Source organism: Takifugu rubripes, chromosome 21 (genome assembly GCF_901000725.2).
Source record: "Takifugu rubripes chromosome 21, fTakRub1.2, whole genome shotgun sequence".
Lineage (NCBI taxonomy): Eukaryota > Metazoa > Chordata > Actinopteri > Tetraodontiformes > Tetraodontidae > Takifugu > Takifugu rubripes.
In genome coordinates, this window is record NC_042305.1 from 17,448,650 (window position 1) to 17,470,841 (window position 22,192).

General features: G+C 45.6%; 2 protein-coding genes across 2 annotated transcripts; one reads left to right on the forward strand and one right to left on the reverse strand.

Moving 5' to 3' along the window:
* The first annotated feature begins 905 nt into the window (after positions 1–905).
* Positions 906–15,506, forward strand: serinc5 (serine incorporator 5). Its single transcript, XM_003975044.3, has 12 exons — positions 906–1,105; positions 8,545–8,712; positions 10,109–10,287; positions 10,394–10,476; positions 10,636–10,729; positions 11,102–11,313; positions 11,399–11,491; positions 12,227–12,350; positions 12,924–12,993; positions 13,147–13,183; positions 13,576–13,720; positions 14,000–15,506. The coding sequence occupies exons 1-12, from the start codon at positions 1,079–1,081 to the stop codon at positions 14,142–14,144; spliced, it is 1,377 nt and encodes a 458-aa protein (XP_003975093.1). The 5' UTR covers positions 906–1,078; the 3' UTR covers positions 14,145–15,506.
* On the reverse strand, positions 15,499–22,073 carry thbs4a (thrombospondin 4a). Its single transcript, XM_011615880.2, has 23 exons — positions 21,815–22,073; positions 21,042–21,239; positions 20,713–20,960; positions 20,545–20,647; positions 20,378–20,469; positions 20,037–20,088; positions 19,747–19,949; positions 19,500–19,637; positions 19,343–19,423; positions 19,114–19,266; positions 18,903–19,007; positions 18,720–18,827; positions 18,467–18,626; positions 17,608–17,726; positions 17,493–17,545; positions 17,330–17,414; positions 17,154–17,250; positions 16,900–17,078; positions 16,764–16,812; positions 16,451–16,647; positions 16,175–16,347; positions 15,956–16,095; positions 15,499–15,880 (listed from the first exon to the last, which is right to left on the reverse strand). Exons 1-23 carry the CDS (start codon positions 21,894–21,896, stop codon positions 15,837–15,839), a joined length of 2,859 nt encoding a protein of 952 aa, XP_011614182.2. The 5' UTR covers positions 21,897–22,073; the 3' UTR covers positions 15,499–15,836.
* Between the last annotated feature and the right edge of the window lie 119 nt (positions 22,074–22,192).

The window sequence follows — 22,192 nt, forward strand, 5'->3', positions numbered from 1 at the left end:
CAAGTGGCCGAAATGAGCTCCCTCCGTAGGGTGGCTGGGCTCTCCCTTAGAGATAGGGTGAGAAGCTCGGAGTAGAGCCGCTGCTCCTCCGCGTTGAGAGGAGCCAGATGAGGTGGCTTGGGAGAGGGAAGTCTGGGCCTCTCTGCTTAGGCTGCTGCCCCCGCGACCCGACCCCGGATAAGCGGTAGAGGATGGATGGATGGTTCTTTCCATTAGTCTTCTAATAGAGGCTGTATTTTCATATTGCTATCATATTTAGAAGTAGCTTACTCTTGTTTATTGCTTCATTTTTTCCACATAGTCTCGCTTAGAATGATCAAAATCACATTTTTTCAGCCTATTAAAATTTCGTTGTGGGATTTTTATGCAGCCCAACACATTCCATGATGAAAATTCAAATAGTTTATGTTTGGGATTTTCTTCATTTATGTTTGACGCCTTACCTGTAACGGGCCTGGGTTTTACTGTAGTTTTAATGATTAATCGTTTCTTCTATTTAGGGTCAGGCCGGATGCATTAAAATTACAGTAGGTAGGGTAACGCTGCAGTTTTAGGCTAGAGGCGGGGCTAAGAAAAGACCCCCTATCGGATACACGTGGAATTACAACCACGTATCCAAGGTAGTTTTCTACGTCAACTGGACTGGGTTTCTTCTCTTGAAGACGTTTCGCCTTCTACCCAGAAGGCTTCTTCAATTCTGATTACAACCACGCTATTTGTAAATAAGTCTGTAATCCACTAACTTCATAACATGTCTTATCTTGGATTTTATTACGTATATTTTATTCGAATCGTGCTGCTTTACACAACACCCCTCGTAAAAAATGTGAAAACAAAAAAAAAACTACCTACCCCTCTTCCTACCAACCTGGGGTAGGAAGAGAGAGATGCGGAGCAGGGAGAGGAGATGGAGGCCAGGCAGGGGGGAGGAGGTGGAGGAAGAGGAGGAGGAAAAGGAAGAGGAAGAGGACGAGGACGACTGTGCAGTCTGACGAGGACGAGCGCGTTGTTTCTGTGACGGTGGGGACCGACGAAGCAGCGAGCTCCGGACCGATCTGATCCCTTCTCTCCCACCAGGATGTGCACTCCGTGTTGCCTCTCTCAGGTGAGGAGAGCTGTCCTGATTCTATGCCCTGTTTTTGGTGCCGTTGGCGGCTGCCGATGGTTCCGTTTGGGTGTTAGACCGCAGCTTTGGGCTAAGTCGAATTATCCAGCCGTCTTAACTGTTCTTTCCCCCATCGATATCTGCAGCCACGTCACTGACAGCTTATTTCCACATACGTTTGTCGTCATATGTGTTCCAGGACCAGGACGAGCGTTTGTTCGGGTTGAAGGAAAAATAAGTTCTCTGTTTTGGCTGCAGGGAGACAAAGAGATTAGCTGCTGTCAGCTACAGCGGCGAACATCTACCTGCATGTCTTCTTTACAGATGTGTGCGACCGAAGTGTAAAAAGCATGAATCGATTAATGCGATTGCTTCTCTCCATCTCTTTCTCTTTTTTTTTAATTTTCTTGAGCCTAATTCGTTTGAATGACCTCGGGGGTCATCAAGTTCCCCAGTTTATAGGAAAACTTGAGGCCAGCACAAATTGCTAACTAATGTTAGCAATCACGTCGCATTTTCTGAAGGATTATTTGATGTCGGGAAATACGGTATTTACAATTCTTGTAGCGCATGGGATATGAGAGGTGCTTTATTTTGTCTACAATGTTTATGATTATGCTTATACATGGACTTACAAAGTAAAACAAAATGGGTTCTTTACTACAGTATTGCTATCGTAATTACTGTTCATTTCTTCATATAATTTGGTACTTCGATTAGATTAATGTGTTTTTTTCCTGGTAAATTAGCCTGTGGATTCTTCCAAGTGTCTTTTTCAAATAACAGATTGTTTGGGACCTTGAGGGCCCCATCGCTGAGCTGTTCTGGTCATGAACTTAATTACAGACACATCCCTCTTCTAAATAGAGCTTATTCCCATTTCCTGGGCTTTTCTGAGACAGGGAATGAAAGAAACGCGGAAGGATTACAAGTAAATGGAGGGGATACAATGAGACCACTTTTGTTGTGTAACTAGTGTGTTAATCCCTCTCAAATAGACCAATAAGTGTGGTTACCATAGTTATTGTAATTTAGAATTAATTGTGCCTGCACATGTGTGGCCATCTAATGGTCTCAGAGGCCCAAATGCAATGCACAACCACCTAATTTCCTCTTTGGCTTGGAGGTGGAAATTAACCATGGGTGGGTGTTGTTTGGATTGTATTTGGCGAGGCGAGCGGCACAATGCGGGAGAAGCTCACTTGCACTTTCTCTGCAGGATCGGGGATGTTTGCCATGTGGTGGTGGCTTTGGCTCCGTGGGGATCTGTGTCCCCAAGTGTTGGCTTCGAGTGTGCAACAGATTGGGGGATGCATCTAGATGCCCTTTTCATTTAGAGCCCTTCTGATAACATTTTCTCCATGAAAATGTGAAGCTGACTACTTTTGTCCATTCTGCCATCTAGTAAAAGTACCAGCCAGGAAAAAGCAGCTGTCACCATTGAGAGTTGGCTATTTTCAGCTTCCCACCAGGAATGTTGCTGCGCTCAGCAACAGCAGCGTGACTTAGTTTGTTGACATTGTTGGCAGCCAGTCATTGATTGTATCACGTTCTTAATTTGCCATACAGTAATGCTTTCTTCTCAGCCCCGGTCCGTGCCTCATCCGTAACCTTTGGACGTTAGGGTTGAATATTCCAATGTGATCCAATGTGAAATGTCTGCAGAGACTCATAAATCCTGCTGAAGGGGTCTGTTGAGTTGGGTTTTGGCAGGCAGTTGCTTAATAAAGTGACTAATTTGAAGAAAGAGCATACTTTAGCTTACACCACGATGTCTTGGTGTTCGACTGTCAGTCTGGCTTGGCCTCATGTTCCGGCCCTTCTTCCTGTGTTCTCTTTGGTCCACTTCCTGTGTGTATTCTTCTTTTGTCCTCCTGCTATTGTTTCACTCCTGCTCTGGACTGCAGCTCTTCTCTGTACCTCCGCTCCTAGGTTCTTTTTGTTGGTAGTAGCTAGGGCCTGTGTTTGCACAGCAAGAATGGAAAAGACACCCCTTTGTGTATAGGAAACAGAGAAGCGATACATTTTTGCTGCGTGTATACAGCTGCCTAGCTGTAGAGACAATGGGGGAGTTGTCAGTCGCAGTAACAGAGAAGCTTGAGTAGGACTTGGTTCTGGAACTCTGCCTGACTGAACGTAAACCTGACAAAGAACCTGGCTAATTCTTTTTTAAGATTATGTCTGTGCCTTTCTCACTGTATCGGTCCAGGCTGTGGTTTGTCTGCTCTGCTCGACAATGCGGAGTTGTTGAAATGTGAGATCAGTAGGTGTGTCTGCAGTTTCGGCTCATATGTTGTTTGTCAGGCTTCATCTTGGAGGAAACATTGAAGTGTGTTAATAAGATGGAAGAAAGACGTCGTTGAGTGATTCGGGACAGGGTTTACAGATATGAATGACTGAAATTATTCGGGTCACATTCTTGTCGCCAGGTTGCTTCGACTGGGCTCATCAACTCGGTCACAAGACTCGTCTGACTGTACTGGAATACCTGCTCGCTAAAAAACAGGAAGGGTGCACTGGCCAGTGGAATGTTCCACTTGTTTGCAGATGTAACCTGAAAATCTGAAATTTTATGATTATTGATGTTTGTAAAAGAATACCGAATAATTATTTCAATAAATTGGGTATAATTTTCTGTATTAATCCAAATTTGGCCCAGATCACTTCTGTATCTTTTCATTCTTATTAGTTGTGGTGATTTTGTGGTCGACCTCATTTTGAAACTGGTGTGTTTACATTGCGTAAGTTCTTACTTCTGCTGTGTTCCAGGGATAATCGCCATCTTTTTAGTTGTTTTCTGTAAAATCCTGCAATTATTTGCATTACTGTACGACTAAGGGTGGTACATAATGAGGGAGGACGTTAAATCTGTGAAATGATCATCAGTCATCAGTGTAGTAAGTGTAACCATGTGTTGATGTGGTTTTAGGTTCGTCTGCATATTGGACCGACGTTATCATCATGATTACTGATTAAACTGCCGGCTGCAGCCTTGCACTGGCATGGAGTCTTGTTCTGAATGGTGTCTGACCACAGATGTTTTACAAACAGCTGTATATTGGCCTGTTAGCTAGCATTTAATTTTGTTGTGGAGAAATCCTATTTGTCTGTCAGATGAGAGTGGAAATAAAGATGATTCAGATCGGAGAAACAAAAATGTGACTATTGTATTTGAGATCTTGATGACACTGGTCAGAGAGTGCAATGCAGTCTGGGTGAGAGTGCTCTGAGGTGCAGTAATCTCAGAGCTTTTATCCTTGTCTTCCCACATAACCTTGGTCTTTACCCAGAACTGGCCAAACAATGGTACCACTTGGATGCAGTTGTCAAACATTGTAACAAATCTCTTTATCTCAGAACATTTCGTGAAAGTTCGCACTCGTCTACATTCTGGAATGTGTAATCTGTACATGGACTTTTTCCACAGTCACAGATATCCAGCTACATCTGTCTAAAGCTAAACCACTTGCACTTCCAACTAAAATATGGTTTCTAACAGCTATAATTTTACTCTAATTTCATTCCGATCTTTCCTTTTTATTAAGAAAGTTTAATGTTGCTGGCAGCGCTGAAGCTGAATATTGCTCATATTGTGTCCTTTAGCAGGACAAACATGGAGGCCAAGTATACGTTAAAAAAAGAAATCCACTCTTCTGAAACCAGTGCGAACGGCTGCTAATTCCAGAGCTGCTTTTCCCCCCAGAGGGGCCAGTTCACTCTGATTTGTCCAGGGAAAGCCGACTCTTGTTTGCTGCGAGCAATAGTGTGACCTGACCCCTTGAACAGCTGGGAAGCAGCCAGGAATTGGGGAGTTAAGGCACAACTGATTTATGGAAAAGGGCAACTGGAGATGACGGGGAAATGGTGAAAAGCAGAACATCGCCTATTTTCCATTGAGGAACAATTTTCATTTAGCTGGGGTTTTGAAAATCTTTGGGACACTTTCACCACAAAAAACTTTCCCTGAATATAGTATTTAGTAGGGAATTAGAGACTTTTCAGATTCCCTGGAATTCTTGAGGGACAGGGCTGTGTGCTGGAAAAGAGTGGTTGGTAAAAGACACTTGTAGCACTACGCATGTCCACACACCCAGATTTTTAAGTCAGCATGTGGTTGCAACTATGTTTATTTCCATTATTCACTTCTTAAAATTGAGCCAAAGAAGAGACGTTATGACATTTACACCACTGTTGATGTTGACAACTCAAAATAACTGATGTTGGGGCTAAACATGGAGTCCGCAGCACTGAATCAGTCATGAAAAATGGAAAGATGGAAATCTCGTCGAAAAAATGCCTTAATAGATCTCCAAGTTGGGGGTGGGTGAGGGGACAGAACAAAATCAGAGTATATCCAAGATTCAGATGTGAATGTTATGCTTTAAATTAGGTAAAGTGTGGCAATGGCATTATTTCTTGTAGCATGTTCTAATCTTTTATAAAAACACTTGAGTGACTGCAGACACGGTAACCACCTTCTCTCATGCTGATCCACCCCTTTAGTTGACAGGGGAATGGGTGGGTCACTCATGAAGTGGGTGGGGTCAGAAGGGGTTGCCGTGGATACTCTCTTTGTATATCTGTATACCTCTGGTATTGTACATTCCAACTCTGTGGACTGTCCTGACGACACATTTCATGACATCTCGGTCGTTAAAAATCATGAAATCATCTTTTCCCCCTTCCTCTTGTGCATGCAGCAGAGACAAAGGCGTCCAAGACAAAATGAGAGACGCTAAAAGTGTCTGCTGACGCGCTGTCTTGAAGACAAATATTGATGGTAGCTTTATGCAGAAAGCAGAATGTATTAAGATTTTAGTGGGTGTCTGAGCCTGTATCGCTGAACATGTGTGTAAGGGCCAAGTCCCAGACAAAAACTTTATCATTGTGTAAATATTTTAATTTCCTTGGTTAATTATAGGTCTCGGGGCTTGTCTTACTAACAAGGGCTGTATGCGAGAGTATTAAGGTCACCCATGAGGGAAAATAATGAGAGGAAACAGATTTTATTTTTAAATGACAAACTTCACAAAGTTAAAATGTTGAGGATAAAGCCGAGCTATAATGGCAAGAAAATTGCAGAATGTAAAAAAAAAAAAAAAGTCAGCAAAATGTCGTTTTTTGTATTTTGACAAACAGAAGGCAGGTTTCGGGTTTCCACAAACGATAATAAAATGTTTTCACATCAATAAGGGGTACAAAATGTAGACAATCAATGGAGAGATATTTGCTCAGTATAATGGGGTTATTTTCCCTTACCCTCCCCCTCAACTGCCAAACAGGAAGCTACAAATGGGAAGCAAACTTCAGTATTGTGTTCTCATCACAGTCTCTGTAGTGGAAATTTCATGCTCATATACACTCTGTAATTAGGCTGTTATTTGCTCGCACATTCATATGTGTAAGATTAAAAGAACAGCCTCTCCTATGAAACTCACAATCTCTTATCTTCTCCTTGACTGGAGAAGATAAACACAGCAAGCACATTCCCAGAAAGGGCTCCAGGAGAATTAGTCAAAATAACACGGCTACATGCAGGTAGGTCTGAAACCAGCATGTTGAACATAAGGCCAAGGCAACATGCTCTGTATAAATAGACAAAATCCAGACGAGTTGAAACAGAAACAAGTGTACGTGGACGAGTGAGTGAGGACAAGTTAGGTTAAAGAAAGGTCAAAGGTCTTCTGTCATGGTGGACAATGATGCATAAACTGTATATACGATGAATGTGACCCAGACCTACTTAGTCCGTGTGCTTGAAAAGACTCCGAAGCTTTGTGATTTGTGTTGCAAATAAAGGTTAAGTGTTGCTACGCTGAAACTATCTGGCCCAGTGTGGCGCAACAATACCCGTTCATGGTAATGGCCAGAAACAGAAGTAAGAGATTTTTAATGGGTTGATAAATGTAACTTAGTTTACAGTTAAACATCTGGGACCTGAGTTTGGGAGGTAAAGTATTCACAATTTGCTTTGTGAGGCAGTCACGAATGTAACCTAGCTTAAAACCATTACCGGTAATCCCCTGCAGCTTTACACACAGTGAAGCATTTGTTTATTTCCACTGTTTGATGGTCAATCTGATATAACCCGCATAGTTGTTAAATCGTTAAGATAATTCTTTTCCTCTGAGTTGAAGCAGATTTGGCTGCTCAAAAGAATTCCGCCGCTCTAATCGGTCGGCATCCCAAACGGAGGACAGCCGTGCACGGCCATGTGTTCCCAGATGAAGCGTGATCCCGACCGTGTGCCCGCTTGGATCAGCCAGTCGGCAGCGTAACGCACATTAGCGACATCTGGAGCGGAACGCATCAATTCGACAGCTCTGTGAAGCAGCCATACTCGGCTCTACATTCTTGCCAGAATTTGCAGGCTTGAGACAGATTCTAGGCACTTTCTCTGCGTAGTAAACTATTGATTTGTGAAGATGCATTAACTGGCTTAGAGAGAGCAAGTGATGGTTTTAGCAAAAGCTTTCATTCCCTTCATGTTTCTTCCATCCAGTGTTTCCCAGTCCCGCTGTGCTCCCCAAACCACATCCTATTTTAAATTTTTTCGTACATTATCTAAATTTACCCTCCTGTATTATTACGCCGTCGGCTTTTTTCATAGCAGCTTTTGTGAGTCCGAAGAATAAGGTTGTTTTACCAAGTTGGAGCGTTAAAAACCAAGATGCGTTTAAAACCAGGCGTGGTCTTTTGGACGGTGGTCAGTCATTCTGTAGGGCACCACGCTTCAGCTGTACGCCACAACAGAGGGCGTAGAGCCCGGAGCAGCGTGTGTGTTCTGCTCCTCTGGTTGCAGTGGTGGGTTGGACAGCATCTCTAATTATGGACCCGTTCCTTATCCCATAAATATAACACTGGCCCTGTCTTTCTGAGGCAGTCTGAGTATGAGCTCCCATCCTTGTGTCTGTGTGTGTGTGTGTGTGTGTGTGTTTAAGTGTGTGTGTGTGTGTGTATGTGTGTGTGTGTCCTCCCACAATGCTCAACACTGGAAGACAAGATCACCAGCCACTCTGAAGGGGGTGGGTTTTGATTCCTTGTGATCAAAACCAAAGAGTAAACAACAGGAAGTTTTCATGCTGGCTTCAAGAGGAACGTTGAACCTTTGGGGGGGGGAAAATAGGAACCGGATACTGTTGCACTTCATATTTTCCGCCACGGTTGCAGCCTTTTATGAGACTTTTGTGCTGTATACTAAAACTTGCCGTCCTATATGTCGTGTTTTCAGTTTAGTATGTGTCTCGATGTAAAACCCGACAGTTACGCTGACTTTTGTGCCGTTATTAAACATTTCACGGTCCCGTCTATAAAGCCCAACACATTTACCTCATATCCGCCTTCTCCGTTATGCCGAGGCTTCATAAATATGATTGTTGGGTTTATTTCTGATTTCGTATGGTCTGAAATGTTTTGTGTCTGGTCTCCTTTCCTGGCAGGTGGCCTGCTGCTGCGGCTCGGCGGCCTGCTCGTGCTGCTGCAACTGCTGCCCCAAGATCAAGCAGTCAACGGGTACCCGAGTCATGTACGCCCTTTATTTCCTGCTGGTCACCGTCACCTGCGTCGTCATGATGTCCCCGACTGTGGAGCAGGTCATCAAAACGCACGTGAGTGACACGAAATTGACTGTTGGTCCCTTTTAAATACAGCAACAGCCTCGGTTCTATGTTTCTGATACCGGTATATGTCACTAGTGTGCCTTTGTGTTGGTAACCGGATAGGTACATGCTGTTTTTAGTCCTAATTGGCTACACGCAGCAGTTACCGTGGTGATTTGGATGTCTTTGTGGTGATCAGAGCCCCTGAGGTGTTCAAACTACCTCAAGAGGTGGCAGAGATGCCCAAGCATTTTGAATACATATGTAAATTAACTGTGTCAGAGACGCTTTTAATGAATAGAACAGGGCGTGTGCATGTTTAGAGAGGAACTGGATCTTGATGTTTGCGCTCATGTTTCCAGGTTCTTCTCAGTGTGCCAGTGTCGGTAGATGACAAGGAATAAAACGGTTTCTAGAGCAAAGAGACGAATGGCTTCTGATCGTCCCCGCTGAGTTACAGCACACAGACGGTGGACTGTCGGCCATACAGGCGGCACAGTGTGAAGTCCCAGCTAAAAGAGCAGTCATTGTGCCTACAAGAGAGCTGTTCTTTTCTGGAGAGATTTACAGCCATCTGAAACAGTCAGCCTTTTTCCTTCTTAGTCGCTTACACCATGGACATGCTAATAAGGCCCTCAACGTGTGACAAAGGCACAAAAATAGGCTTTTTTTTATACACACCATGCTGTGGTCTGGCCCTGGAGTGTGCTGCACGCTGATGTGATGACAACTCAATCTGCTAGCATCTCACTGGCGTGCACGGAAGGTCAGACTGGAGGTATGAAACACTTTATAAATGGTGTGAAACACTTTATAAATATCCAAGTTGAATCGAACCAGCGACTATAAGTTACCAAATATGCGTAGGCCACTCAGAATATTTCTTTACGGAATGCGGATCACAGATTCGTAGTTGTCAGTCTGTCCCTGAGCCACTCGAGCGCTAACAATTTTCTGTTGAAGGTCACATTCGTGTTCTTATCTCCTCTCTGGGTTTTTGATGCTGCTCAACTGTGATTGGGGGGGGAGTCCCAGCACATTTCTTGCTCTCTTGCGTGTTCCCTCTCTCCCTCTTACAGCTTTTCTTTCATTCCCAGTCCCCCTGACTTACTGACAAAAGGCAGTTAATTTATTCATCAGCGTCTTTTGTTTGGGCACACTGACAGTTGGTTGTACGGCCCCTCTAACAGCCTGTAGAAAAAGCGGGATAAAAAGGGGCTCCGCGGAGAGAAAGAGGGCCTGTTGTTGCAGCCTGTTCGGCCTTTTTGCTCCTTTAGAGGCGTGACGTCCAGAAAAGCCAGAATCGGCTCCTCTGCTTCGGTGCTCTAAATCAACACGAGCGGTTCTTTTCTCCGGCGCCGGTATAATTTGACGAAGGTGTCGTCTGATTCTGATTTGCCCTCAGATCCCTTTCTACGATGTGATGTGTGAGAAGCTGAACGCTGGGGAGAACTGCAAGGCTCTGGTGGGTTACTCGGCCGTCTATAAGGTGTGCTTCGGCATGTCCTGCTTCTTCCTCTTCTTCTGCATCTTCACCATACGCGTCAACAGCAGCAGAGGCTGGAGGGCCGCCGTGCATAATGGGTAAGATTGGTGGTTTTAGATTTAGAACTTCTACTGCTGCAGTATTTTAGATACATTATGTGAAATAAAAGGTGGCCTGTGGTTTTATTATGAATTTCTGTGTCAGATTCTGGCTGCTGAAGTTTATTGGACTGGTGGCGTGCTGCGCTGGAGGCTTTTTCCTCCCAGAGGAGGAAAAATTCCTGGAAGGTAAATGGATTTAGCTCTATAATGTATCATGAGTATAACGCGGTAGCCAACGCGGTGTTTATAGTGAACCTATCCATCCGCACAAGTGTCAATCTAGAGAACAGGAAGTCCCTTCTGTGGTGTGTGACGGCGTCTTTTTCCCTCCGTCCACTGCCACAGTGTGGCGCTATGTAGGCGCCGTCTGCGGGTTCCTTTTCCTCCTCATCCAGCTCATGCTGTTGGTGGAGTTTGCCCACAGGTGGAACACAAACTGGTGAGATCATCATGTTTTCTATCCACTCTTATCTCATGTTCCACCCTGTAACTCACAGTTGTTGTATTTACTGGGAGTCTGGGGAGGACGAAATCATCAATGCTGTGCACACACACACACACACACACAGACATGATTCACCCAATTCTTCATAAACCCTGAATTTCCCCAACAGGCGAAATATGATTCATTTTCTCTTTTTTCTAAACTTTTCTTTAGGCCACTGGTTCCCTTGTCAGTTTTCCTTTGCTTCTCCTTGTGCTCTCTGGATCTTCCTTTACTCCTTATTTGATTTGCTTCGCCCCCGCTCACGTTATGTCTCTCCCCCTCTCTCCTGTTTGTTTCCTCTCGCTCTTGTCTCCCTGTGTGCAGGAGTTCGGGAGTGAAGTATAACCGCCTGTGGTATGCAGCTCTGGCGTTTGTGACTTTAATGCTCTTCACCGCCGCCGTCGGAGCCATAGTATTTATGAGCGTGTACTACACCGATCGCGAAGCCTGCTTATATAACAAGATCTTTCTGGGCCTCAATGGCAGCCTGTGTCTCATCGTATCCATGCTGGCCATCTCCCCGTGGATACAAAAACGTAAGTGCTGGCATTAAGGTGGTGTGTTGGGCGTGCGTCTCCAGTGTAGACGGTTCTAATCATTTGTTTAAATCTGTGTCTCTAGTACAACCCACATCAGGCCTGCTGCAGCCAGGAGTCATCAGCGTGTACGTCATGTATCTCACCTTCTCCGCCTTCACCAGTAAACCGGCGGAAAGTAAGTAGTCACGGGCTGAAACCGCTCCTTATCCCCTCTATAGTGCACACCATGTATCCCACAATGCATTGCTCCCTATCCAGCAGTATATCCCATCATCCTTTGTGGCTGCACAACATGATGATAAATATTGAATCATAATTAAGGTACTTATGAAGGGCATAGTGGCACATCAGCAAACAAACCATCACGGAGTGTTTTGCATTTCTGAACCAGTAAAAACAAATGAAAACTACTCACTCGGCACCATCGCTGTGTTGCATATTTATTATTCTATCACGCTATGACTCAAAGGGATATTTTTCTAGACTATGCTGTCTATATTGAGGAGGAAATAGGGAAGTTTATGTGCAGCTGGTGCAGCTGTGGACACTTTTGATCGCAAACCAACCGACAGTTAAAAACTGAAAACAGGATGTGAATTTTAAATAAAAGATGTAATTCTGAACACAAACTAATACGCAGTGATTCAAGTACAGGTCTGTTCTGACTATGTTCTGTGCCCGGAGGATAAGGTGATGCAGAGATCTTGTGTAACTGATAACGTAACGGTTGTGTCAATCATAGCTGTCGGGGAAATTGTCCTCGTTTACCTGCTGGGGGCCGTACACGGTTATCTGGCCAGTTCTCCTCCTTGCTGTTGCTAACGCACCACCGAAATACAAACCGACTGTCTGCCTCTTTCCTTCCTGCTCCTTCACCTCCTCCGTCTCTGTCTGCACGCTCTTCGTCCAGCTGTGGAGAGGGACGGTGTGAACACAACTGTGTGCGTGTTCCCCTTAAACTCGGAGGAGGGCGACAAGCAAATCGTGACTGCCGTGGGAACCGTTATCCTCTTTGGCTGCGTCCTTTACTCTTGGTAAGAGACCCAAGTTTTAGCGGTGCTAAATCGTTCTTTCTTGTTTTTTGAGAAGAACTGTGGCAGGTTGTTCGAGCTTTGTTCTGTAATATCTGAACACCTCTGGCACAGACATACATTGCTACTATGCTTGTGTGTGTGCATGTTTTATTCATCTCCCTTATTAGCATAAACCTCATTGTTTTGCATCTTGTATTATTAATCACAGGGAAGGAAACCCCCCACTGACACATTAACCTTGTCTCCAAGAGTGTAGACATTGTACATCCACTGCACACCTCTTGTTTCTACATGCAACCACATCGTTTTATATTATGGTCTGGAGACTGTTTGGAGGCTGCAGTCCAAACCCACGACCAGCAGCTGTGTTAGATGTGACGTGGATTTATGCCGGGCTCTAGTGACTAACAGGGCGTTGTTGTGACTAGAACTTTGGCTCGCTTCTTTTATTTCACATTTGTCCACATGTCTCCCATCGAGAGGAGGCATTATCTACACATTCTAGAGCAGAAGGAACTAGACTCTGAGTGTAAATCACAGTGTTCTTCCCTTTCATTTGCCTTTCTGCTCCAGCCTGACGTCAACCTCTAAACGGAGCTCTGCAGCGCTCCGAGTGTATAGGAACAGTGAGCCGGAGAATGAGGTGAACACACAACTCTTTATGTCTCACAGGCTGATTTGGTAAACGCATGAAACAGGACTGACAAATGTACCTAGCTCCCATTTAAACCTTATTTTTAATATGCTCTGATATCTGTATTCCGTTAATAACTTGTGTGTTTTCTTTATCTGGCAGAGAGCTCGCTGGTGCTTCTGTTTTGGAGACGACACAGGTAGAGAAAATAGATTCCTCGACCCCCCCCCCCAGCTTTTCTCAGTGCACACATTAATTCCTCACTAGTGTTTGCACACAGAACAGATATGCTCATTACTATTCCTCAGCCAGATCGAAGATGGGGAGAAAGTATTGGTCAGCAAACACAGATGATGTCACTGTTACTAGGACGTTTGTATGACACGTCAAAGCTGTGCCAAAGCCGAAGGATTGTGGGTGGACTCATACTGCCCCCTGTCGGTGGAGAACACATAGATATCAGAACAAAAATGGTGCATATCATCACTACGCCGTATATTAAACACAGACGTAGCTCGGGGGGGGTATAGTTTTTGCCTATTTTTCATTCGAGCAGTTTTCCCAGCATCCGTCTACAATTTCTCTTTCAAGATGACTACGATGAGGAGAAGACCGGTTCCGGCCAGAACGTGTTGTATGATGAGAGGGAGGGAACCATCTACAGCTACTCGTACTTCCATTTTGTCTTCTTCTTGGGATCCCTCTACGTAATGATGACAGTCACCAACTGGTTCCAGTAAGAGTCACTCCTGGCATTCAGTACCATTCAAGTCCTTTACCCGTCTGCCTGTCCTGATATTTAAATGTATAATTATGTATATATTATATTTATATTCATTAGTACCCAGCAACCTGGCTGTTGTCGCTAGTGAGGATTTTTTAGCATGTTTGTAGGAAATATAGACTTCTAAAACCTGCAAGAATTCATTTGTGTTGATTTCCTTCTGCTTCAAAAGAGACCGAAAAGCCACCCATATATAGACTGATCAAAGATTTTGCTCCATTTTGTTCTCAGCTATGATAATCACAAGATTGAGAAGCTGTTGGATGGAAGCTGGTCAGTGTTCTGGATAAAGATGGCCTCCTGCTGGGTCTGCCTCATCCTCTACATTTGCACCCTGGTTGCTCCGTTGGTATGCCCGAAGCGCTTCGAGGCCTAGCCGCAGCCTCGCTAGCCGCAGCCTCGCTAGCTCAGCAGGCTACTCTGATTATGATGTGTCCAAACACAATCTTTTACTACCTTCAGCTGTCAAAACTGTGGATCTTTTGTTGCCCTTTGTTTTATAAAGTAGTTGTGGAGGTTTTTTTACAATGTCTGCCTGTTACCAACATGTAGCTGGTAATTTGATCTTTTCTAACCTCCATTTACTTCTGGGGATTTTTTTTAAATTCTTAATGGTTTATATTACGTACAGAATGACCAGCCCTTTCTTTGTTTATTTCAGCTTGATGGTTTTTTTTGTGCAGTTCAGTCATGAAGTTCCTGCAATTTTCTTGGACAAATGTATTTGTAATTCATCATATTATGACCATAACTGTATTTATTTAAGTGATGTAAAGTGAACCAGATTTGTCCCTAACTTTGTCTTTAAACTCATGTCTCAGGCCCTTATGTAAGCTGTATGTGTTATATACATTTATATTTATGTTGCATCCTTTTGTAGAAGCTTTCCTATGCAACAAAACAAGCTTGTTTGTTTGTCCAATTCTCTAAACTCCCAGTGTTGTGACAGTTTGGATCACAAAGATTTTAATAATGTTAGTGCTCTCTTTGGGATAACTTTTTTTAGTGAAATCTACGTGTTTTCTACACCATTTCATGACTGATGTACGCGGCGGCGCTCTGAATAAACCTGCCTTACTGTGTGTAACCCTCATCTGAGCGGAGCGCCACCTCTCTGGAAGAGCTGCAGGGGCACAACTGAAGGACTTTTGCCAAAGGTAGTCAAAATACAACGTAATCCTCAGATTGTCCAGCCATTTTGCATGTACAGACGCTTAAATCCGCTCTTTTCTGTACAGTTCTAAAGGTGTCTTGTTTTTGTTAATTGTATTGGTTCATAAAGGTGGTCACACAAGTGTTTTTAGTCAACACTGGATGTTGAGTTCACTGCCGAATTAAAGTTATTAGAAAGGCTGTCACCTGTTTGTGTAATAGATGTTTTCTATTTTATAAAAAAATACAATATGTTGCACATCATCAGCCTCATTCGTCATCGATAAATTAGTCTGTTACGACTATATTCCTAAAATACCTGTGATGATTTACATGCTTTATGTATCTGCAAATATTCTTTTTTTAAGCTTGTGTCTTCTTTTTAATGATTGCTATTAATGTGGAAGTTGCTGGTGTTCTTAAACCATAAAAGAATGTTACATCATGTAGAAGGACCGATTATGGAGGATTGGTGTAATCCTAACAATCAGAAGGTTGCTTTTTATTTTTGGTTTTTAAGTTGAGCTTCTGTTGTGGCTGCTATTACATTTCACTCTGCAAACTTTAATAAAAACCACTCAGAGTTCTGCCATCTTTATTTTTTCATCATATGATAAACATGATGGTGCGTAAAGAATTAGGTTTTAGGTGCTTGTTTAGCTTTTCTTCGTATTCTAGTACAGCAACACTCGTGTTGCACTGAGAAGAGAAGATTTACGATTATACTGCTTCATCTTTATGCTGTGGGTTTATATGAAATGCGCTGGCTTCAGTTACACGCCTGAAGTCAATAATGCCCGTTGTTGCGCTTCCTAAAAGCCTTCGACTCGGATAATGTGCCATCATTATTGCGTTTCAGTAAAAATCTTTCCGTTTCGGTAACCTTCATCTTTGCTGCTGCTGCTGGAGCAGCGCCTCACTGTGCGTCCTGGGCATCCTGGTAGTCTTCAGGAATTTGATCTGAAAGAGAGGCATCTTGTAAGCGGACTCGGACATCGGGACTCCTGAACTGTGGGGAAACGTGCAGCCTCTCACCGTTGCAACGGTACTTCAGATTGGACCAGATTATGTTCTCCTGACTGAAGCAGAACACTCCCAGCCTGCCGCCTCTCATGCTGGTGTCAATAATCACCCCGGTGTCTGCCACCAAATCTGAACCCTCAAAGAAGCGAACCCTGGCACACACACACACACACACACACCTCGATCAGCTGAGGGTCTTCACCTCTTGAGTGCTGCTGTGTCTGGTTGTACCTGATGTATCCAATCTGCGGCCTGTGCTGGAGGATCCAACGGTAGGAGACTTTGTCCTTCCATCCAACGTTTCTGGGGTCCTTCCACAACAGACGGACCTGCTCGGGGGTGTCCCCCGTGTGCCAGAGGGAGTTTCGCAGATATTGTCCAGGACCCGTTTTGGATTTCACAACCTAGCGGTGAAGATCAACGGAGCAAAAAGGACGAGGATGAAATGTGGAAATCAGGAAATCGTGAAAGGATCACGGGAGATCTTTTCTAAACGCGGGTGTTTGCCTTGAGCTGTATTCCCGGCTCGGCGACGGCCCTGAATGGTGCACCCTGCCAGTACGTTTGCTCTGTCTGTTTCCACATCACCACATAAAAGGAAGAGGAGTCCTGGTAGCCGAAGATGAAGCCAGCGTAGTCATCGTCTGTTACGGTGTTCACGTGGAACGTTCCCTCAAAGTCAACGCCGCTGAAAGCCGTGTATCCTATAGAAAACACGCGTGCGTGTGGGGACAAGTTCATTGTACAATTTACAGCAGTCAGAGAGATAATAAGTCTCTTCAATTGGAAAATAATGATGTATGGGTCATTTGGGGCTCACCTATAGCGAGGCCGGGGTCAGAGTTCATGGTCTGAACAATCTCCATACCCTGTTGGGGCAAAAGAGAAGCTGGAAGTAAATGGAACCCCTCACAGACACTAGCCTAACAAGGGAATATACGTTGAATCTTGTCCACCTGATTGAGGACCACCCAGTTGGGGTCGATCTGGGAGTCTCCCTCCGGGTCCAGCACCACGGTCTGGTAGGCCCTGAAGTCGGTCAGGGTGATCTCTGCGTTCTCTGGGCAGTGGTCGATGACGTCGATGACGCTGTCTTTGTCAAAGTCCCCTTCGCACTCGTCTCCAACCTTGTTCACTTTAACACGACACCGTGTCAATGTTCAGACGACTCGCTGCACATGCACGTACACACCCAGAACGTGACACTAACTGTCTGAGTCCTTTTGGTCCGGGTTAACGACCAGCCTGCAGTTGTCATCCTTGTCCAGTACGCCGTCATTATCGTCATCGTCGTCACATTCATCTCCCTGTCGAGGCAGAAAACGGCGTTTGCATTCGTCTGAACACCGACTCCTAATATCAAATACGGAATATCAAATACGGAACCATTCCGTCCTTGTCTGTGTCCAGCTGAGAGGAGTTGATGGCATCGGGACAGTTGTCCTTGCTGTCCTGGTGGCCGTCGCCGTCCCTAACATTAACAAAAAACACCAAAACCTTATTAATGCACAGATATATTCGCACCAGAGTTCACGACCTTGACCTCTACCTGTCTATATTGTCATCGCAGGTGTCCCCGACAAGGTCGTCATCTGAGTCCGACTGTAGTTAAAGCAGAGTCAGAGTTCTGACTGTTTCAGCTTGTTATGGATGTCGCTGCTCACCTGGTTGGAGTTTGATATGTCAGGGCAGCTGTCGCAGGCGTCTCCCACCCCATCCTGGTCCCTGTCTGTCTGCTCAGGGTTCGGAACGCGTGGGCAGTTGTCCTGATTGTTCGGCAAGCCTGGGAATTTAAAAGAGTTTGACAAAAACACAACCTGCAGCCTCGGCCTGTCAAGCGCTTCACCAGATGGCAGCATTTTGTTAAGAGGGGAAATATTTTCCATCAGCAATTCGCGCCTGGCAGAGGCTGGCTGTGGAAAAAGAGAGCTTTTAGAGAGGAAGCAGACATCAGCGGACAATCAAGCGCTTGGAGCCCCGTCAAAGCGGAGCAACGGGAATTCGCTGCTCTGAAAACTAGTGTGATTGTATTTAGGTGAAGAAAAGGCAAAAACAACTTAAAAAAAAAAAGTTTGTGTCCAGTGGAACAAATGACAGGCTCTGAAGTTCAATTAAAAAAGAGAAACGTTCCGAGCCAGCACTGGGAACAGTTCAGCATTCACTTTTTTTCCTTTAATGATGCTTGAGTTGTTTCCCAGAAAGCCAATGGCTGAACTGCTGGATGATGTGAACCGCAAAGAGGCAAAAAAAAGAATACCTGGATGTTCCAGCAGCTGCTGTCACGCCATGTTTTTCAGCAAGCGGATCGTAAATGCGGTGTTCTTGTCTAGACTGTCCCAACAGACTGTGGTTTGGAAAACCCTCAGACACAGTAATGTTTAATGTAATTATCAGCCATTAGGATGTTGCTGCTCCATCCCACCGATGACCGATCCACCTTAGTGGCCATCGTGACCACGGACATGAGCCGATCTATAGCAGTGTCACCATGACGATGATGGGGACACGTCAACGTTGACTTACCGTCCCCGTCCTTGTCGTCATCGCAATCGTCCCCGAGCCCATCCTGGTCAGTGTCCTTCTGGGAGGGGTTTTTAACGTTTCTGCAGTTGTCACAGGCGTCGCCATGGACGTCCTGGTCGCTGTTTTTTTGGTCCACATTGGGGACAAGCCAGCAATTGTCCTGTGGCAGACAAATTAAACACAGTTTGGATTCGTGGCTCCATCAGGAACCCACAACCACTGCAGACGGGCCCTTCGGATTGAATTGACCTACATCTTTGTTAATGACGCCATCGTTGTCCGCGTCCTCATCACAGGCGTCACCCATCCCGTCTCCGTCCGCGTCCTCTTGCCCAGAGTTTGGAACAAATACGCAGTTGTCCTAGAGACAACACAGCACACGTCTTTTCACACCGTGAGGAGCAAAGCTTGTGGAGATTCCAGATGGAAGCAGTACCTGCTGGCAGGATTTGTCTCTGCATTGGGGATTCTGGTCCGGATAACCATCAATATCTGTATCCTTACCACATTCATAGCCATTGCCCGCCCACCCAATGCCACACTGACACACACACACACACACACACACACACACACACACAAAAACAAAGTAAAATGAAAGTAAATGTGGAATGTTACTCATTGGAGATTTTGTTCTAAATCCATACCATACAGCTGATGCTGCCGTCTCTCTCCAGGATGCACACGGCGTTGGCGCCGCAGGGGCTGGGTCGCCCGTCGGGGCAAAACCTGGCGTTCTGGCAGCCCCTGGTCTGGTTGCCCGTGAAGCCAGTTTTACAGTCTCCGCAGCGGAAGGAGCCCTGGTGAAGACAACCCAGACTGAGAAAGGAGGGCTCGTCTTTAATGACATCCATCGTCTGGTCAACGTGGCGTTACCATGGTGTTGTAGCAGTGTGAGTTTGCAGTGCAGCCTCCGTTCTCAGGTGGACCCAAACACTCGTCTATATCCTCACACACCTGAAGGGAAAAGCACAGGATCAGAGTTATCCGTCAAATAATTCAGAGGTAGGAGGCGGTTGGTGCATCGCTGTACCTGCTTCTGGGACTTTGCGTAGTGCACCCCCACTCCAGTTAACTCTGGACCAGTGTATCCCAGTGGGCAGCTCCCACAGCGAAAACCTGGGGCAGTATTCACGCAGGTGACACCGGGGAAGCAGGGGCCAAACTGGCACTGACACACACACCCACACACAAACACACACACACGCGTGCAGACACACACGTTACTTTGTTGGATCATCAGGGGCTGTTCCAGCAACACAAGTGCCACGCGTGTCTACCTCATCTACGTCATCACAGCGCTTCCCATCTCCTGTAAATCCGTCTGGACAGGGGGCGCACCGGAACCCCCCAGACTCCGCAGGGATACACAGGTTCTGTCTGAAGCAGGTGCCAGGTGGGCACTTGGTCAGAGGCTGAGGGTTCAAAGTGCCCGTCCCTGGACTTGGAGGTGGACCTGGGTCTGTTGGATCTCCTTTGATACCTGTGGGCACAGAAAGACAGAAAGATACAATAATCCTGTTTAATTTAAATGATGTGCACGTGAGCTGCCTGTTCAAGTGTTGCTTACCACAGGCGAGACACTCTGCGATGGTGTTCCTCAGTAAATTTGTCTCCTTTATCTGCATCGGTGGGAAAATCGTTGCAGAAATGTTCATCTCAACTCACATACTCTTCATATTGGGAGACCTGTCTTAGATTATGCTGAGCTAAGCACAGATTCGGCCCCGACTGGCCCCCACAAACTGAAATGGATTTTTTCACAGTCAGTGTCTGAACATAGTGGAGGGGAAAAGCGTCATTATGGGATTAGACTTCTAGAACTTGTCGAAATGTTGAAATTATGATTTCAATTTAATCCATTTAATGCAGCTGGGATATTTCCTGAAACGAAACACCAAACCAGATCACCTGCAGCAGGAGCAGCTCCTTCATCTCAGCGAACATGCTCTTCAGCTCCTCGACGGTGGCCTGGTCGTGCATCACCCGGGTTCCCAGGACGTCTGGGGGAAACAACAAGGGTCAGGTTAAAATGCGTGTGATGTAATGTTGACCGGCAGGTCTCTCCGTGTTCTGACCCAGCAGCTGCAGAGGTTGAACCTGATCCATGTTACAGTCCTGCAGGGTGGCCACGTTGTCGATGGTGTCCTCGATGACAAGTTTCAGATCCGTCAGTTTATCCTGAAATGGGAAAAGAAGACAGACGAATCAGCTGCTCGCAATATTGATCCTACGAACACGCTCACCTGTCCAACTATCGGTAGGGTCCTGAGAGCCACCGTGTTTGGGCCTGGTGGCAGAGCCCCGAATGCAGCCGGCAGATCGTTCAAAGTGTGCACCAGCCTGCAGTCGACGTAGATTTTGAGGCGAGGTGGGCCACGCTGAAGGCCGCTGGCGTGGAGCATCACGTGGTGGTCTCGGCCGTCTGCCAGGGAGGCGTGATTAAAGCTGGTGGTGGCTAATCTGCCATCGGTCTTCTGGTACCCGAGAGTCACTGGCAGCGGGGAACAGGAAGATTGAGAAACAGACGGAAGACAAACGTGGACAGAGAGATGAGGTCACCGGCGCAGGTCACCTTTGCTCAGCTTGGCCTGTACACTGAGCTCCAGGTACTTGCTGTTGTCTTTAGGGTTGACGAAGCTGTAGAGAGAAGTGGGCGCCCTACTCTGGAGCTTGAATGAAGACAGGAGGAAAGCCTCATTTCTCCCTTTGTTCTTCAGGCTTCCCTGGAGTAAGTCTGGCAGGCAGCCCGGGGAGTACAGCAGGTCGTACACTGCAGGGAGAAAAAGCCTGTTATCGGAGTCGTGGAAAAAGCTTTAAAAGCCACTGAAAGTCTCATCTGCCGCACTATAAAGGTGCTCACTCTTACGTAGTCGAGGAGAATGTTAACAATAACTGGCAGGACGCAGTGAATAGCTGCTGCTGAGTCAGAGCACGTCCATCCTTCGTTATTTGGGATGTTGTGCGAGCGCATGTTCTCATTAGCATCACGCTGTGTTTTATAGAGTGGCAGATGTGGAGTTGGAGACTTTTTTCCACTGGAACAAACGCACTACCTCACACCTACATGGAGGGAAATATTCACACTTCATGCAGCCCAATAATTACAAAGGTCCAGAAACCGTTGCTCAGATCTCAAGGCAACTTTAAACAGGGCTTTTCTCAGATGGTTGTGAATGATCTTTCTTTTTCTGACGGCCACTGCCAAATGGCCACTAAATCATATAAAGGGATTCTTATTAATTGCAGTTTTATAAAGATTTCCCTGAACAGCATAAAAGTGGAGCCTATTATTGAATCAGATATGTTTGTTTGATGGTGATGAGGAGTTTCTCAGAAGGTACTTACCGATGCCTTGAGCTGTGACAGTGAGTGCCAGCTGTTGCATGAGCAGAGTCAGAGCTGCAGCTTTTGCCCACACGCACATCATCAGAGCTTCAGTCTGAGACACACTTCAAAAGAAGCTGCGCTCCTGATGAAAAGAGCAGAGTTTCCACCTGTGGCTTTGCAAGAAAAGCCAAGAAAAAAGGTGTCTAATCCAGCAGGGCGATGAAACAAAATCTCAGCAGAGGTGAGATGGTGATGTTGCCGCTGCTGCAGCTTTTAAAGCAGAGAGGAGTGGCTCTGTAAGGTAGTTGCGAAAGTTGTACAGTGCAGGGACTGTTATTTTTTTTTCGTGGGAGTGTCCCCACTGGTATTACATTTCAATCAAAAGATCATTTTTCT

Bases quoted from the DNA above. Each gene is read 5' to 3' on its own strand.
- thbs4a (XM_011615880.2), bottom strand. From the start codon at position 21,896: ATGATGTGCGTGTGGGCAAAAGCTGCAGCTCTGACTCTGCTCATGCAA. The intron at 19,424-19,499 runs GTACAGCGATGC...TTTTCCCTTCAG, and splicing joins ACGCAAAGTCCCAGAAGCAG to GTGTGTGAGGATATAGACGA. The intron at 19,008-19,113 runs GTATGGATTTAG...TGTGTGTGTCAG, and splicing joins ACGGCAGCATCAGCTGTATG to TGTGGCATTGGGTGGGCGGG.
- serinc5 (XM_003975044.3), top strand. From the start codon at position 1,079: ATGTGCACTCCGTGTTGCCTCTCTCAG. The intron at 11,314-11,398 runs GTAAGTGCTGGC...CTGTGTCTCTAG, and splicing joins CTCCCCGTGGATACAAAAAC to TACAACCCACATCAGGCCTG. The intron at 12,351-12,923 runs GTAAGAGACCCA...TTTCTGCTCCAG, and splicing joins GGCTGCGTCCTTTACTCTTG to CCTGACGTCAACCTCTAAAC.